General features: G+C 31.5%; 3 protein-coding genes across 6 annotated transcripts; all 3 read right to left on the bottom strand.

Moving 5' to 3' along the window:
• Positions 1–1,341: 1,341 nt before the first annotated feature.
• LOC113872769 lies at positions 1,342–7,620 on the bottom strand. 2 transcript variants are annotated; one of them, XM_027510573.1, is made up of 9 exons: positions 7,224–7,620; positions 6,569–6,620; positions 5,869–5,942; positions 5,062–5,163; positions 4,295–4,450; positions 3,535–3,586; positions 2,243–2,316; positions 1,890–1,979; positions 1,342–1,661 (listed from the first exon to the last, which is right to left on the bottom strand). In XM_027510573.1, the coding sequence occupies exons 1-9, from the start codon at positions 7,349–7,351 to the stop codon at positions 1,619–1,621; spliced, it is 771 nt and encodes a 256-aa protein (XP_027366374.1). In that variant the 5' UTR covers positions 7,352–7,620; the 3' UTR covers positions 1,342–1,618. The 2 variants fall into 2 exon arrangements, with proteins under 2 accessions (XP_027366374.1, XP_027366375.1); XM_027510574.1 differs by having other exon boundaries at positions 4,295–4,438.
• Positions 7,621–8,833: 1,213 nt separating this feature from the next.
• On the bottom strand, positions 8,834–10,410 carry LOC113872398 (60S ribosomal protein L8-3-like). The gene is made up of 2 exons (XM_027509927.1): positions 9,929–10,410; positions 8,834–9,483 (listed from the first exon to the last, which is right to left on the bottom strand). Exons 1-2 carry the CDS (start codon positions 10,366–10,368, stop codon positions 9,138–9,140), a joined length of 786 nt encoding a protein of 261 aa, XP_027365728.1. The 5' UTR covers positions 10,369–10,410; the 3' UTR covers positions 8,834–9,137.
• A 1,581-nt stretch (positions 10,411–11,991) lies between these two features.
• Positions 11,992–17,848, bottom strand: LOC113871104 (ras-related protein Rab7). 3 transcript variants are annotated; one of them, XM_027507889.1, is made up of 7 exons: positions 17,504–17,848; positions 17,401–17,427; positions 16,926–17,025; positions 16,672–16,818; positions 16,132–16,212; positions 15,914–16,059; positions 11,992–12,399 (listed from the first exon to the last, which is right to left on the bottom strand). In XM_027507889.1, the coding sequence occupies exons 1-7, from the start codon at positions 17,554–17,556 to the stop codon at positions 12,336–12,338; spliced, it is 618 nt and encodes a 205-aa protein (XP_027363690.1). In that variant the 5' UTR covers positions 17,557–17,848; the 3' UTR covers positions 11,992–12,335. The 3 variants fall into 3 exon arrangements, with proteins under 3 accessions (XP_027363690.1, XP_027363689.1, XP_027363691.1); XM_027507888.1 differs by having other exon boundaries at positions 12,103–12,399; positions 16,132–16,248; positions 16,669–16,818; positions 17,504–17,732; XM_027507890.1 differs by having other exon boundaries at positions 12,103–12,399; positions 16,669–16,818; positions 17,504–17,732.
• Positions 17,849–19,121: the final 1,273 nt, after the last annotated feature.

Raw genomic sequence — 19,121 nt, 5'->3', positions numbered from 1 at the left:
AGTAATTAATAATAATAAAATATATTAAAAATACTACTTTTGTATCTTAATGTAATAAATATATTTTTTAATAAAATTTTCTACTTTTATATGCTTAAAATAAATTAAAAATGTTGATATTAACAAACTTATCATCCAAAATTAATGTTATAATTAAGTATAAATAAAGTATTTAAGTGATTGACCACTTTTATTTTAATGTTATTGAATTACGTGTGTCAAATTTTATATCACTATCAATAAATCCTAACCTACAAGTTTTTTTTTTTCAAGGAATATTTCAAATATATATACATTAAATGCTTCATTTATGCGTAGAATTAAGCACGGAATTAGAGTTTACTAGAACTTGAAATTTATACAATTACTTACAATTTTTTTTATTCTTGGAAATGTTTTCAGAATTAAAGTCATAATTCTTTAACAATTTCGTGGAATTTCAAAACAATTAACTGGAGTTCTTCTTAACTAGTACTACTACTAATCTCAATTTTTAAGGATGAGCTCAAACACGTATAAACAGTTAAGTTTTTGTTTAAAAAATTAACATTTATTGCACTTCATATTCTCAAGATAATAAATAATTTTTTATAATAAAATTACCACTTTAGTTAACATTTTCCTATTACAAAACTTCTTTTCACTCCACCCCAAAAAAATAAGGAAACAGTGACAACGGAAATATAAAGAAAGAAATTATGAGTTGGTAGGTTAAACTCTTCTGCTTTGAATTTTCTTCAGCAATTTAAAAGGAGGACATGGCACGGTGCATGATTTTAACACCAAGTGTGTGTTTTTATACACAAGCAGAACTAAACCAATTACTTAGTAACATAGGTCCTGATTCATGGGAGAAGAAATAGTGGGTGGCATTGAAATGCACACACTATACAGTGTATTGTATGGAATTTTTTAATTATAATTGGGTAATCAGAACCACTTGTTTTGTAAATGTTGGTATTTGAAAAAGCATATTAAGGATTTATTTGAGATTATTAAAAAAGTTTGTGATTCTTATAAATCATTTTTAATTTTGTTTCAATAAACTTTTTAATGTACCTTATTATAAACTTCTTTTAACTAATATTAATATGTTTCACAGTTATGGTATAAACCTTATCTAATAAAAAGTTATTAAATAAGGACTAAACTAAGTTGTTTAGCCAAGCACCCTTATATTAAAGAAAATAAGTTTTAAAATCGTTGCATTTATGTAGACCACTTTTTCGTTTTCTTTGTTTTCGCAACTATCTAGTTCTCTTCTATTACCTATTCCCTCGGGTTTCAAGAATTGAAGAAGTCTTCAATCCCATAATAGTGCAATTGAGGCTGCAGTATCTTCGGTAACCCATATCCACCAACCATTTTTTCAAACATAAATTTGTGTTACAAACTGTAAGAGCAATCAAGATGTTCTTGAATTATATCATCAAGTACATTGTTTCATACTCTTAATGCAGGTTGCTCCATTTAGGTCTTAAAAATACGTAACCACCAAAATTACAAGAGAACTAGTAGTGTTTGCAGAGAAATAGATGCTAAAGCCAGTCAATCCACATGAGATTCACAAGAACATGCCGCATGAACCTTTATTGTATTTGGTTCATGAAAAACATTGCTATGCTGCCTCGTCAGAAAGCCCATTATATTTGTTTTCTGGCCTATCATATATAACAATAACGTTTCTAAGTAAACTATAAACAGGTTATGCAAACAAAGATTGGATGAACATCATTCTTCCGTTAACTGTTAAACCTTAGAACGGTGAGTTAACCAGGGATAAGTCTCAAGTATCAGTGAGACTAAAAAACTAACTTCTTTAACAGTTAAAGGATTCAGTTCCAATACAAATGTTAAAAAATAAAAAGAAACAAGTGCTATGTACTTGCCTGTCACCATGACGCACCAAAATAAGGTAAGCAGGATCATGAGAAGATATCTGGAACAACTGCCACGCAATGTAGAAGCAAGTAGTAATGCTGAAAATTTTTAAAAGTAACCACAAAAAGTGAAACGTTAGTATTGTTAGAACCTAGTGAAGCGTAAACCTTAACACAGGGAATGATAAATTTTTATTATAATTTAAAATCATACATTATTTAAAGTATTTTAAGTTGTCCATTGGAAATTGGAATGTATCTTAAAACTAAAATTAGTTAAAATTCTTTGTAAAGGTATTTTCTAATGATAACTAGTTTTAATCACCAACCAGTAAGCAAAATTCAAAATTATGTGAACAAACCTGCCAAAACATATCAAAAGAATTATCCAAAAGACTGCAGAAATCCAACGAGATTCTTTGTAGGCAACCCAGACCTGATAATGCCTGAATAGTTAGGATGCTTCAATTGAGACAAAACTAGTGTACTAAAATTACACTTCTGCATTCTTACACACTATTGAACATAACCTTCCATGTACAGATATTTCAAATTTGATTATCTCCATATCGTTTACTGGTCCGTAGTCACATAGATCATTTTCACAATTATTGATAATGAAAAACTACTATTTCTTATATTATTAAAATCTTTCTGCTGTAGTTCCAGAGTGCACTTGATAGTGCATATTTCGCTAACACTATTATATACGATTGGGTTTTCTGGTTAAACTAGAGTCATTGCACGATTGATGTATTTTTATTTGAATTTACCAGTTTGCCACTATGCTTGAATAAAGAGTTCATTTTCTAGGCATACACAGCAATCTCAGTTAGTGAAAAAAATCACCAACTAGACAACCACATAATACATCGTCTCCCCCCTAAATCCTTAACACTACATAACCTCAATTTTTTCAACAGCTGAATTCTATTTTGTCACATTTATGTTCTACGAAAATTATTATTATTTTAACATATATATTGTCATGAGCTAGGATCACAGATAGGAACATCCAAATGACTTCTTGAACCTGTTTAAAGAGGCAATATAATCTGCCAAAATTAAGTTTCAGTTCAGGTAGTATGATTTTTGAGAGTTTCCTGCTTGTTGGCATCCATCCCTAGCTAGGCAGATTCATCGGTTCCTTTGCTGAAACATCTCGTGTAGGATTTCAAGTCTTGTTATATTCTGTTAAAATTATAGAATCACCTCCCAATTCATAATGCTGAGCCAACGTTGCAAAGTGGCCATCAGACATTGTTTAAGATAAAAGGAGGAAACACTTTTTTCTTAGAAGTTTAACATAGGCAGTCTCTTTGGTTGGAAAGAAGAAAAATAATCTATGGAATGGCCTGAATACTCTTTAAAGTGTCACTCCCTACTTACACTCATCATGAGTTGTAGAATATATGGAAGATGTCTTTCTGTTATACAAGTCATTACTGAATGGCCAACTATCTATTAATCACCAATAAAATTCTGCACATTAAAATTTTAGACTTCCGATCATTAAAAATGTTAATCCAAGCATATAAACGTAAACAATATTCAAAATTGTTTTCCGTCCTTGAACCTTAATTGTCCAAGTTAATGAAATTAATTTATATTTGGTATAAATTAGAACTGCTAAGATAAAAAAATGTAGACATACTGCTAGAGCCGTAACATTCATGTAGAAGTCAATTAGTGTTGCTGTCATCCACCTGCAAACATTTCGGAGCTTATGATGTTCACTTAAAAGAAAAATGACAGGGACAAGCTGAAACTTTGGAGAAAATTTTCTCCATGAGCATGCAAAAGTTGTAAACACATACTTGAATGAGACAAAAAGTACATGCTTTGGTCTTGGTGAATACTTAATTTAGGAAAATGAAGACTCAAAAACACCACGTTGATTGAAAATTTGAAAATTAATGTGGTCCACTCTGCATTCTATGGATAAGCTTTCAAATGTTTACCAACAGCTACATGGGGACAAAACATGAGCAATTTGTCGTGCTTTATTATCTGTATTTGGAATTTTGAATTTTGCTGAAATCAAGTCAGGCGTTTTCATAGAAAGTATGGAATCCAAATATTTAAAATGCAGCTAAGAATGACAGTTGTGCATTTGGAACCAAAGTCAAACAATGAAGATTACCGTCATTCATCCACAATTTTATCCCTAGCCTCTTCAAACTGCAAACAATGATTTTTCTAAGGTCTGACAAAGGTTCATGGTGTACTTTCACTAAACAGAATCTATTACATCATAATGTGAGAAAATTTTACCTAAGAAGGAATAAAGGCATATACAACATGTTGAAAATAGAATAATTCATTCAAGTATACAGAAAACAGCACAAAGAAAGAGGTAACGTGGTTATATAACTTCAAAAATGAAGCTAACAGTAACAATGCAAAGCACTTACGGAGTTAGAAGCTCTTTACGGAAAGGAGAACCATGAGTGACAAGTGTGTACACCAAAGTTCCAATCATGACAAAACCCAAAATGCTGAAAAGTATTCTAAGAGTCACAGCAGAAGAATGCTCTGTTTTTGGTGCTGCACCATTCCTATGTAAAAGACTTCTCAGAGTCAATCAGAACTGATGATGAAAGTGTAGAGATTATATACAAAATCATACAGTGAAGTAGACCATGAAATTAGATTCTATAATATCCTCCAGCACATTTTCTTCGCATACACGTGTTGAACAATTCCACAATATAGCAAGGATAGTTTATTAAACAAGGATAAAAAATAATTTAGATCATAAAATTTAGCAACAGGAAAGAAAAAAATGAACACCTTAAAATTCATAGATTTCACAAATACCCAAAAAACAAAAATTAAATCATCCCAACATATATTTCACCTAAGACTGTAAGACCTTGAATCATTTTTTCCCTTTTTTGATATAAAGAAGACTTCTCAAACAGTTGATCATACTCAGGAAATCTAATCATCCTCGTACTTAATTCAAGGAAGAAAATCAATATATTCATTTCAGAGTGAAGGCAATCAAACTAGTAAAACTCCATAATAACTAATGAAGAGATTATGTATGTAGGAGCATAAGCTGGATGGCCACTGGAGTGGTTCTGTTATCCATGGATCAAGAAAACTGATAAATTGTTAAAAAAAATGGAAAATGTTGAGAAAACATGACTCTGTAGTAGTGCTTCTGTAGACATACTTGTGTGGATGCCGCAACAGAACATAATATATAGGATCCTGTGAAGATTCTTGGGGTGACAGCTTCAATAATTGCGCAACAATATACGCAGATGTAGTAATGCTGAAACAATTGAACAAATATAAAAGAATATGGTGAACATAAATTAGAACTTATTCTTTTAAATGATCATAAACAAGATAAAATAAAATAAAATACTCTAACTCATGATCAATTTGATCTTTTATACAGAGGAACAGTTTGCATTTTGAAAGTAATATGAAATCAGAGTATCGCTGCCAGCTTTCTCCACTGGTGCAACAAATGACAGGATACCAATTTAAGTAACATAAACCTGTTGTTACACGAGAGATAAAAGTACACGAAGCTTCTCTTATCAGAAACCAATTTAAGAAATATGAAAAGATCATTCCTATGTGACCTTCTGTCAGTATAACACACAAATAACCAAGATTAGCTAACGTTTACATGAACACAAAAGAAAGTTACATGCAATTCATAAATTCATTTTAAAGACGAAGTATATATAGCATTATCAGATCCCTGTATCCGCTTGGACTGTGCCATGCAAAATTGTATAGCGATAAGACCAACTATATTTTAAATTAAACATAAGAAACTTTGACCCAAAATCTACTTGTTCTGTACAATGTACATTTGTATAAGAGAGCTATATTTAAACTGAAACAGGAAACCATGACATTTGGTTGGATTTTTATTTTACGTGACATTTATAGAAGGACAAGGTGATAATATCGGGTTGATTTTAATATGTGCCCACTTAAGCAATGTTAAGCAAAATGATACCTTCCAAGGCAGACAAGCAAAATTATCAACAAAATTGAGCTGATCCAATTTGATTCCTTGTAAACAATCCATACCTGATGTGATAAATTAATGTATGTCAGAGCTTTTGAAACTTCACTCGAGAAGTGATTTTAACTTATTATCAATTAGGCAATGTTCCGTTAAGCATTAGTCATATATTAAAGGAAAATTTATTTTAAATTTGAAAATTACAAGTTGGTTCGGTTCTTTCGAAGAAAAGTGACAGGTAAATCACAAAAGCAACTAGGTAATACAGGTAAATTGACTTATATTCACATGAAAAATTATAGGGGCACACAGCTCAAGTGACGATTTTTCATTCGAAAACTGCACCAAACATTCATAGGAAGTTGTACAGTTGAGTACAATTAAAAAATGTCAACTTTTTTTCTCAATCCAAGACACCCCACAAGATCAGTCTACTGACTCAATCCTGCACAACATATATATTTTAAATTAGAATTTTAATAAACTTTTGATTTTCACTGTATCTAATGCTGATTTTGGTTTATTCGCATCACTAAATATCACTGTATATTGTATCAATGCAGTAATCGCTTAAGAAATGGATAATTTCTCGTTGAAAACAAAAACACTGATTTTCAATTAAAATTATCGTCAATCTAAGTCTATCTAAAACACTGAAGAAAATAAGGAAGTTAAGTAGTTGTTGACTTACACTCAAAGCTGCAACGTTGATATAGAAATCAATCAAAGTTGCAAGGAACCACCTGAATCAAATAAAATTACGAGGAGAAAAAACTTGTTTTATTCCAAAAAGAAAGTAAGCGTCAACTAAAATATATAAAATAGAATGAAAAATGTTAGTTAACACATTTTCTAACAAGTCTTCTTAATACACTCCTAACGAGTAAATAATTGAAAATCACAAAATTACATCTCGCTCCTAACAAACTCTACTCCTAAAATTTCATTAGTTTTTAATAAATTTTACCTAATAATAAAGTATGATACTATTGCTAGTACTCCTCAAATAAAATAACCCTATGAATGAGTGAATACCCACTTTCAGTGATGAGTTGGCAGAGAAGGAGGAAATATTTGCCCTTGGTTTTGAGTTTAGGGTGCTGACCACCACGTGTCAACTTATCACTTGGTTACCTCTTAAGGACAAGGAGAAATACAATGGAGGAACGTTAAGGACGAAATTGGTATTTTAAGGATTAGATTGACGGGGTCGAAAGTGGGTATTCACTGTTCTATGAATCTATGATCGTTCTATTCGATTGTTCAAAAGGAAAATAAATCCATGCAAACATGTGTTGATGATTCAACGTATTTGAGAATGGATGAGAGGGAGAGAGGTTACGTACGGTTTGAGGAGTTCTTTGGTAAACGGATTACCATTGGTGAAGAGAAAGTAAAGAAGGGTAGCAAGCATGAGAGCTCCCAATACAGCGAAGAGAGTTCTCAAACCAATTGCCAGTGAAATTTTCGCCATTGAGTTTGAGATTTGAGAGAGTATGGCAATAATAGTAGCAGAGAAGGAAAGGACAATAATGAGAGTGGGAACTTTATTCTCTAGTTTATGTGATCATCAACACAACATCAAGCTGAATATCACCAAACACTTCCAATCCAAGGCTACAGTGGATTTGGATAAGGTACGGTAATGTTTCTTTTCTTTTCTTTGTGTCTCCTAAGTCTAGAAATACATGTATTTTCTGAAATCGAGTTTCAAGTATATAACATTTACACATGAATTTGATTCCCCTCTCTCTCTCACAGTGTGTATATATAATTGTAGAAATAGATACTGCGTGATAAACATGTATGAAGTGGTGAGTAGGATTGTGCACTTGTTGATTTTGGATTTGGGCCTCTATTCGATAACCCGCGTAAGCCCAAGTTTGTGCATCATGAGCATGTAAAAGCTCAGACACATGAGAAACCAAACGCCACCAATCATCCATATTAGCTTAGGGCCTTCACTGCCCCCCAAGTACAAAAAATAGGTTACTACTAATGACTTCATCCAATTTTACCTTAATATAAATGATGATTCCTTAGACACATGAGAAACCAAAATAATTCTTCAAAGAGAATGTGTGAAATAATACATTAAAGAGTTAAATATGTATTTTGTCCGTTAAAATATACTAAATTTTTTATTTTATAAAATTATATGTTTAGTCTTTATATATTTTTTAAAATTTTAATTTTAATATTTAGTCATATGACTAATCCAAATACTTTTGGGAAGAGAAATCGTCCCCTTTCTATTCCATTCTCAATTATTAAATAAAATTATTAAAAACTATAAAAATATTAGTAATAATTATTAAATTAAAAATAAAATTCACCATTTCTAAAAAAAATTAATCAATAAGTGCATTTAAAATAGCATTTTAAAAAAATATGCTAGTATTTTCCTTGACGAAAAACCACCCTCTACCAAAATAACTTCACAAAACATACTTTATTGATTTAAGTGGTCTAATTATATTATCCCAAGGCTATTCCTTAACATGTTTGAGAGTTTTATATCATGAAAATTTGATTAAAAATTTATTTTTGTTATCCAACAAATTCAATGTCTCACTAAAGTTGCCCTTGGATATATAATTTATTTTAAATACTAAATAAATAAACTATTTTCCAAGGACAACTTACAACGTAAATTTAACAAAACTTGTCATTAAAAAATTTATAAATAAGTTAAAAACAAATAACCTGTATCATCTATAGGTACAAATAATTGATTAAGCCAAACCCAAAAGCAATAATCGACAACCATTGTACCCTTAGAAATTATACTAAAAATTTAAAAACATTTACTAGAGCCAAAATAAAAATAGGAAATAAATATTGCTTAACCATCATGAAGATATAGGATGAATGATATGCGCATTTGAAGATATATGTTTAATCTCTCTCTCACACATACATGTATACATCAAGGACAACATGTTCAATTGATTCAAAGAAATGCGACAATGAATACCACTGTGAGAAGCCATTCAATTGAATTTAACCAATGAATGGTATGACATAATTCAAGTTGTCAAAACAAGCAATTTAACCATTTCAACCAGATAAAAAAGCATGCAAAGAAGCAAGATTGACCATATAACACTTAAATAAAAAAGCCTGTCTATTGAAAGCTCCATATTTTTTTGGGGGAAAAAAGTTCTCAAATCGCGCCCCAGCAGTTTAACAGACAAACTATCCAAGAAACAAAACTGGAAAACATGCAATCAAATATAACAATCCTAATAACGTTATCTTCAAGCACCCTTGTCAGCTTTAGCAGCAGTTGCAGCAGCTTGACCTCTAAGACGACCCGTCCTCCTAGCAGCAATAAGACCAACCTTCTGGCCAGGAGGAGCATCGCGCCGGACAGTACTAGCATGTCCAATATGCTGGTGGTTACCTCCTCCATGAGGATGCTCAACAGGGTTCATGGCAACACCACGCACCTTAGGCCAGCAATTCCTCTTCACCCTGAACTTGTGGTAAGCACTTCCAGCCTTAAGAAGAGGCTTCTCAGTTCTCCCACCACCCGCAACTTGCCCAATCATAGCCCTACAATCACTTGGAACGATCTTCTTTGCACCAGATGGAAGCTTAATCCTGTATTTACACAAGGTTATTGCTAAAGAGTACGATATTGTAACTATTAAATACAACCACTATCCTTGATTTCCGCCAAATGAAATCTTATTTTATCTTTTCTAATACTAATATCCAAACCATTCATACCAAAAATGATAACAGTTTTCGCCATACCCATGCCAAAAGTTTTCATACCATTTAGCACTGCTCTTTACAAAACCTAATAAAAACTGCGCGCCCAAATGTAATAGAATTAAAAAAAAATCCGTAAACCAATTCACCCAAAATTTCAACCCTCCTATTCAACAAAATATAAATTACACTATGCACTTCAAATCGCAATTAATACACCACAAATTCCATTTCCAAGTAATTGAATCAACAGTGCAACAACAGCATCACTAATGAGAAACGAGATCTGGCAGTTCTACTTAAATTTTTGAAGAGAAATGGAAGTGGTTACCTACTGGTGTCGTTATCAGGGTTGTGGCTGATAACGATGGCGTAGTCGCCGGAGGCCCTGGCGAAGACGCCGCGGTCACCAACGTGGTGTTCAACGTTGCAGATGACAGCACCTTCGGGGATGGATCGGAGGGGCAAGACGTTACCAACGATGAGGGTGGCTTTTTTGCCACAGTAGACGAACTGGCCAGTGTACATGCCCTCAGCGGCAACGAAGAGTTCATTCTGCTTCTTGTACCTGAATGGGTGGCGGAAAGTGACCTTGGCGAGAGGGGCACCGCGACCGGGGTCGTGAATGACGTCGGTGACAACACCCTTCAGGTAACCATTTCGTTCGCCGAAGTCAAGGCTGCGGAACCTAGCAGGGCCCTTGCGGTGGTGGGTGTGGGACTTGAATACTGAACCCGCACCCTTACGCTGCGCACGGATCACACGTCCCATTGCAGAAACAACCACTTACCTCTGGGATGGGGATTCTAGGGTTTATTGTTAACGGTTTAGGGTTATATTGCTTTTTGTTTTTGGGTTCAAGTTATTCAGCTATTTGGGCCTGTTTCAACCCAATATGATACGGGTAAAATGCTTCACTAATTGGGCCTCAGAAGAAGGACTCAGCTCATCCATTACGTCATACAAATACAAAATACTCAACTCAATAAATTAAGTAAAAAAGAAAAAGGTAACATCAAGAAATGTGTTATTTGGTTCTACCTTTCAATTTAAATTATTTTTTTTATAAAAAATATATATTTAATTTGTTTCAGAAGTCTTGTGTTTCCGGAAAGATGATGGAACATTTTTGCCTCTTTCTTTTAAAACTATCTAGATGTTATAAATTTTGTAACCAAAATAAAAAATCCATAATCTAAATTTATTAATTAAATTTTTATTTAGAATTATATTTAACTTGTAATGTAAATTATAAAACAAGAACTATCTTATTTTTAATAAAATATTTTTTTATTTTCTTATTATTAACCTGATAACATAATTTAATATTTGTTCTTTTTTTTATATATTTTAAGTATTTTTATTGTATCATTCTTTTTCATAAAATTAATGTGTTTTTTAAGGTAAATAAAAAATGCAAGGTAAATAAATTGTTTTCAAAATTTAGTGGTGGACAAACTAATCATTTTGTTGTGTGTATAAAATAATATTATTGTATTACAAAATAAAATGTTCATTTTCTTTTCAAAATAAAATGAATATGAAAAATATTAGTACAACTGTGTTTAAGGAAGATGAAAAAAATATATAGGTGCAGAGTATTTTTTTTAAAATTAAATTTAGATACGCTTTTAAGTAACCGGATAAAACTACACAAGTTTGGCAATAACAAATAAATAAATCAGCAAATCATACTAATTTTATATAAAAAAAAATGATTTTAACTAACTACTTACCTTAAATTAAAAGAATACTAAAATATAAATTTTAAATAATAAAAACATATATAATAAAGTTATATTTAAAAAATATTATTTTAATGCAAAACTTATTCGTAAACATCTAAAAAATAATATATTTTTTATTAAATTAAAATTATTATTTAGTATAAAAACAATGTTTTAGTTTTTTTACTCACATATTTACCAATACATAATTAAAAATTATTATAAAAAATAAATATTACAAAATTTAATAAATATATCTTTAAAAAAAAATTCATTCAATATCTTTAGATTTGTCATAAGAAAACAATATATCCTACTTTAAACACCCAGTAAAAGTCTGTAAAATTCACATAAGGGATGATGATATCTTCAGGTTACCGCAAATTGATTGTCGTGTGATTAATCCCCACTAAAACATGCTTCACAACACCATCTTTTCATATTTGATGTCTAAATTTTGTTTGTTGCAAATACATCATCTTTTCATATTTTGATCTACAAATTTAAAAAAATAGAATTGCAGAGGATCTCAATCCAATGCAAACAAAATATTATGAATGACTTTCAATTTACTTACTGATGCAAATTCTAAGCCAAATTGTAAGCGTTAAGACTAAATTAAACATGACATTTGCAAACATCATATATCCTAAACCATGCTTGCTTTGCAAAGGAAACAAAAACCATTCATTTCTGGGACACACCACAAAGATTAATGTCCACTAAGCACCATTCAAACAGAATATACACTGTCCATCCCACATCTCAATTTCTGAATAGATTGTTAGTTCATCAATTTAATGTCTTATCTGCAACTGCAATATTCTCAAGCTCATCCTTTCCAAAACAAGACTAGAATAAATTGTACAATTTATCAAAATCGCAACCTCAAGGTGCACAATTTACTCCCACAATCATGGCATACAGTGTACTCTATATGACCAAAAAGAATTTGAAGAGTTTGAACTACAGCATTAAGGAGAGTGGGTAAAATTATGCAGTATTTTGACATCAGCATGCACATCCACCCCTCTGCTCATTCTCTGGAACTGCCTCAGGAATCCCTTGAAAATATCTGCAATCAAAATTGAAACAAAGAATTCAAAAGTCAGTTGAGCTATAATATTGTAAGCGATTCATCAACTTGGCTTTCTATATAACGAGAAATGCTATGTAGTGCAAAAATTTTAAGCGCAAATTTGCTCAAATTCATGTAGGAGTTTTATTTGGTTTGTGAATAAATTATTGAACACAAATCTAAGGAGCAAAACAGAAATCAGCCGCATTTATTTTAGTTTTTGTAAAAAAAAAAATTACTATCAAGCAATTTCCTTATACAATATATATAAATTCAAAGTCCCTAATTAATAGTAATTGGCACCATAGTAGTCAATATCGAATAGTGGCGCTGAGCTCGACTCCAAAAACACTACACACTTATATATGCTAAAAAAATTATAAAATTAGTATCCAAAACAGAGCAGGAAAATAAATAGAGAAAGAAATAAAAAATAGAAAAAGAAAATAGAAAACAGATAATTAGTCATCACTGGAAATTCGTAAGAAGTTTTGTTGGAGATGGAGAAGATGACCAAAATATGTATGGGTTACATTGGAAGCTTCGCCGAAATTGAAAAAGATGACTGGAGATGAATAAGATGACTGAGAAACGTCTAAGTCATGTCAGAAGCTTCATTAGAGATGAAAGAGATAAACAGAGATCAACTTTGTCGCATCAAAAGCCTCACCGGAGATGAAAAAGGACACTGGAAGCAAGAGAATGTCACAGAGAACAAAGATGAGAAAGAACAGAAACAGAGATAATTGAGAGGAAAACTAAAAGATGAGAATTTGAACTTAGGGCTTGCAAAGGAGAAGATATTAGAAATGTAGAAGGGGGCAAAATTCCAACATCGCCCCCATTTAAAGTTGTCCAACGTTCTAAAAGGGAGGACAAAGTCAGGTTTTGGCCAGAGATGAAATAGCAGCCATAGCGGCTGCTATTCTCCTGCAATTTGGCCGCTATTCACAGCATGATGGCTGCTCCACTAAAACGTGACGCTACAAGCTCTTCATAGCAGCAACCTGCTGCTCCACTCTGCTCCTCTGCAGTGGCGGCTGCTATAGCCGCTGTTGACTACTATGATTGGCACTTTGCATGTATACGCATATATGCTTTATCTCATGGCTCAGATTATAACTAAAGGCTGCTATTTTCATTTTCAAGATGAAAAGGCTAAATCTAAAAACAGGATATGTAATTTTGTGGAGCAAACACCGTCTAACTCTTCTCCCTTTGTTGTAAATGATTTTCATCTCAAAAAGAAAAAATAGATCACTGGCTGGAATTCACAATCGAGATTGGAGAAAAGATTACTAAATTAAGTTGAAACTGGAATGTCCTACAAAAATATAAATATCCTCTCATAAGAATAAAGTTTTGGATACTTATTAAACTATCAGATGCAAAAAGAAATCATTCTGAGTGCCAGAAATATAATTAAAGCTTTTAACAAAACAGAGAAATCCTGGAGCAGGAAGAAATTTCAAGATTTTATTAGATTATAACTTCATAAAAGACCAGATAATTTGGCTATATATCAATCACAGTATTAATCAAGTTTACTGCTTCAATAACTGAACATCAAACTGAATTTTGCAAAAGTGAACAATCTTTATACAGTATCAACTGAACAGAACATTTGGTGACACTGGAAGTATGAAGACCAGAGAAGCTTAATTGAACTGAATATTGCATTTCCTTAGCAACAAGCTAGTCTACATAGTTTTGACCAACTACGTATGACAATTCCAAGATAATATCAAAGCTGTGCTTTTCTGTGCTTTTGGCATTGATACAAAGCATTGTTAACATGTTTGATATGAAGCAGTCAAAATAGCTAATATCAAGTGATAGCATTATGTTATTTTGAAAAATGAGATGATCAAATCTTGACCCTCGGAATATGAATGATTAGCATGATAACTTTAAAAGGTTGCACAACTTCAACTTCTAATCTTAACCATCCATGCTCTATTCTATTTTCCTGAAAAACCAATTTAGGCATAAATGACCTTTAGGGTAATAAATGATAACTTTATAAGCCGCAAGAAAAAAAGTTGTCAAAGAATATCTTCTTCTAAACCAGCTATTATCCCTGAAATGTCATTCTACAAGAAATCACTTTGTTTCAAAAGGCTTGGAAATAGAGATTCTCATGAAATGACATTACAAAGTCAATACAAGTTGGCCTGATAGTTTAAGATGCAACTATAAAATAGCTGCATGAATAAGATAGAACTACTGGTTCAAGAATTGAGAGCAAAAGAAAATGGGAAAAAAATGACAAAAGCATGGAATATTTTATTTTCTTTTTATTATTTATTTCTAATTACTTAAATATAAAATTTTCAATTAAAAATAAAAAATGATATATTCAGTTATTATGATACATGCTAGAAGAAATGTCGTCATCTTTAGCAAACTCTCTTCCAAAGCAATCAGCAACTAGAAAAAGATTATCAAGAGAAAGGCTTTTATTGCGTACATCATTAATGTAGTTTGCACACTGTAGAAGCCATGCGCAATAGTACCAACTACCAACTCAAAGAAAGTCATTGAAGTTGAAGAACAAGTTGCAAAAATTGTAGAAGAGAAGGATTTGCAGGGAGATATTCTTTATTAAGCTATGGGCTATCATGTGGTTAATCAAGTTCTTGTGAAATCATTTATTGCAGAAAATAGATAAGAGTTAGCTTCTTTTTTTTTTTTTTTTTTTTTTTTTTCGCATAATCGTTAGCTATGATCTCTGAAATCTTTACGAACATATTAATGATTTCATATCAAGCAAGCGGATAATTCTTGTATCAATGTGATGTAGTGTCTTGTGTCTGTTGCAAGTAGTTAGCATTGACTTGAACAGAGCACTAATGTATGGAAGATGGGAGCAGGTTTAGGAATTTCTTCATAAGATACAGATAGTGACTTCATAAGATGGAGCTAAAAATGAGATCAAAATTTTCAAATTAAAGCCTTTCCAAAGATCATAGTGGCAATAGGTTTGGACCAGCAAATAACCTCATCATTTCTTTATATTTGTGTAGCAGCTAATTAAGGAGGATTAATTTTAGACAACTTTTAACAAAAGATTATACTCCAAAATAATCATTATTTTGCATAAAAATTCAGATACAGAACAAAAAAGGGTAAATATTTTACATCAAGGAAAAACTTGGGCAAAAAACAGCAGCATGTGCCATGCAATGCATAATAGTGAACCATCTTCTATTTCTAGCACTTCATTGACGTTCCAACAGTGAGTACCAATTGCATGCTAGCTGTATATTAATTTTAGACTGCATGCAGTACTAGTGCTACAGACAATAGATAGTACAAATTCATACTTATTCTTACTGAACATTCTAGAGGTTAATGTGTCACAAATACAGTTCTTTTTTCTATAAACGTTTTTACATTTTAATAAATTCATGATAATAGTACTATTTCTTTGCCTAACTTCAATTATACAGTACTACAGCTTATATTCATCATAATGTATATCTGCATACAAATCTAAAGTGAAACTTACATGTCTTGTTCATGCTCATTGGCTAGAGCAGCCTTAGCAATACACAGGAATGCAAGATCAACATTGTAATCCTCTTTTGCAGATGTTTCAAAGTAGGGAATATTCCCTTTTGAAGCGCACCAGTCCTTTGCTTTTTTCTCAGAAACCTGCACATAATATAAGTAAACATTTAAATGAATAAAATAAGGAAAGTTAGAAGTGTGATGATATCCACCTACCACTCGACTATTCCCACCATCGATATCCATCTTGTTTCCAAGCAGTATAAATGGAAATGTCCTTGGATCAGGGGGGTTTGCCTGTGTCACAGCGAGAACATAAATCTTAATGCAAAGCTTATCTAGCGAAGTTCACTATTGGTTGGTCATATACATAAGAGTGAGACAAATCCAATCAATTGGCATGCAAATCAGTAGGTGCATTCTTTGATGCTGTAAAGATGAATATTTGCTCTCCCCTCTCTTCCTCTTCCATTAGCACGATGTTACAAAAAGATGGACCAATGGAAATAAATTACAAGGAACCTAAAAGTTCTGCACTTCTTTTCATTTGCTGATGCCAAGATTCTGAGTTTCTTTTTAGTTAGAATACAAATACAAACTACAATGGTAATAATATTAATATACTAGTCATAATGACTAAATTAAACTGGATGTGTACCTTTTTCTCATAACAATGAACTATAAACAAGGAAATATTAAATGCAAACTATCACAAACCACACATTGCAACAAATGTGGTCATTAGAAAAGGACAACCTGTTTGAGAAATTCCTCGTGCCAGTTGTCAAGGGTGTCAAACGACCTCATCACATTCACATCATAGACTAGAACACAGCAATCCGCCCCTCTGTAAAACGCAACTCCAAGACTTTGGAATCTCTCTTGCCCAGCAGTGTCCCATATCTAACAATGAGACACATACAACATATTGCAATATACACAACTTTCCCAACAATCTCAACACAAAAAAACAAAAGAATACAGAAATACCGTTGAAATAGGAAACCCACTTGTAGAGTGACAAGTCTGTCTTCAATCTGGAGTTCCTTAGTGACAAAATCAGCACCAATCGTAGCTTTATACTGCTGACTAAACTTCTTGTGCACATATCTACACAATTAGTTAAGGTCCACATGGGGCTAAATTCCAAAAAGGAAAGAAACAGCCATAAAAATATCATTAAATTGACCTCAAACACAAAACTCTAAAACTTTACAGATGCAATAATTATAATTATAACAAAGCATTATAAATCAAAGTTAATACTAACAAAAAAATAACTTAAACAAAAAGCAAATACCAGAAAATTCCAAAGTAAACATAAATTAAGGTAAAGCAAAATGAACGCGCCAAACGCGCAACAGCGCTGTTCAAAATCAACACTCGAAGACACGGGTTTCGAAGACATTAGCACAAACCCAGAAACGATTACGCATTCAATTACAAACCCAACGCAAGGGCGCGTGAGGCGGCGCGTGAGGATACTGATTCATCAACGAGGTCTTTCCCACCCTGGCAATGGCAATGAAGGAAAAGGGGTGAACTCAGATGTTGCGTTTTACCAAAAGGGAAAATCCAAAGAACGTACCCGCTATCGCCGAGGACAATGACTTTGAGCAAGGTTCGCCTACGCAACGACATAGCTGCTTACGGTGGGATGCAATGGATTCAACGCGGTGGATGCTTTTGCCTAGAAGCTCCCTTTGGTTTCTTCGATTATTTATTGGGTGATTTGGTTCAGAGGTCAACTGCGAACACAAAAGGGGAAAAGGGACGCCATTTTCGATCGCTTTCTGCACTATTCTTGTACTCCACAAATTTCACCAAAAACAAAAAAAGTAAATAAATAAAGGATAAACAGTTTTTAATTTTTGCATTAATTTATTCGACTTCAATGAAAATGGCAAACGATTAACTCTTCCCCCGTTTGTCTATTTCTCACTTGCTAGATGTCTAAATTTTAACTACTCAAAATCGATTTGAGTTAATACATCAAAATATACGATGAATATTCTTTATAATTATTTAACTCATTTGAAAGGAAAATGCTAATTAATGATCCAAAGTAACTAAATAAAATTATACATTTTTATTAAAAATATATATAAATACAGCATTATTACATTTTTTACACATATTTTCAAAATCATGATCAGGACACTAATTAGTAAGATCATAACAAAATATTCACTACAGAGTTTTATCGTGTATCATGATGCGCTTTTAAATAATTATAACGAAATATTATTAAACATGACGTAGATAAATGTATAATTTGTAATTGTTCCTTCTAATTTTTTTAAACGATAATTTAATTATATTTTAGAGATTTTAAAAAGTTGTCAAAGGTAGTTAATATGTTATTTTAAAAAATGTTACAATATTCTCAGATTGTCGATAGTTAAAGTTTTAATTAATTTACTATCTTTATTTTTATTTATTTGTTTATTTAAAGAGTTTCAGTTGTATATATTTAACATTATTATTATTATGTAAAAATGTTTTTATATTAAATATATTTATTATTAGTTTAGTTATAATGAAAGCGACAATCAACATTTGAAAATGATGAAAAACAAGCCAGTCTATTTAGACAGGGAAGAGTAATTTTGTTCTAACGTAGTTGTCTATGTAGAAGCTTGAGATAACGTTAATTATTATTCTTTTATTAATTTTGTTTGTTTATTTAAATATTTATACGATTTGAGATGTCTAAAAGTTAAAGAAAAATTATTAATAAAGAATAAGTTAGAAAATATGTCACTGATATTTTCTAACAATCAAATTTAATAAATATAATTAGTTTATATGATTTCTTATCTCCTATATAGATACATAAATAAAAATAAACTCAGCATTATATTAATTGTTAAGAATATATAAACATTCAATAAGAATGAAAAATAAACGTGTAAATAATTAACAAATACTCAAAAAGAATTGTAATTTTTAAAAAATCAATTTAAAACATTATTATAAAAAACTATGGGAGGAGTATGTTCTTAAACCATGTAGTAACTACAAGGCAACATACGAGCAAATATCATATGTACATGAAATAATAATAATAAAAAAAACAATATAATTATTTTGTATTTGAATGACAAGGAATTAAACATTCTTTAACTAATGCTTTAGTTTTAACTCTTGTAAATTAAAAAAAATAAGAGATTTAAAATATGTTTGATTACTGTTTTAAAAATAGT

The sequence above is a fragment of the Abrus precatorius genome, unplaced genomic scaffold, assembly GCF_003935025.1.
Source record: "Abrus precatorius isolate BTA unplaced genomic scaffold, Abrus_2018 Scaffold7, whole genome shotgun sequence".
In the NCBI taxonomy this organism is placed as follows: Eukaryota; Viridiplantae; Streptophyta; class Magnoliopsida; order Fabales; family Fabaceae; genus Abrus; species Abrus precatorius.
Note: the sequence above shows the minus strand (reverse complement) of the source record. Positions and strands in the feature narration are given on the sequence as shown.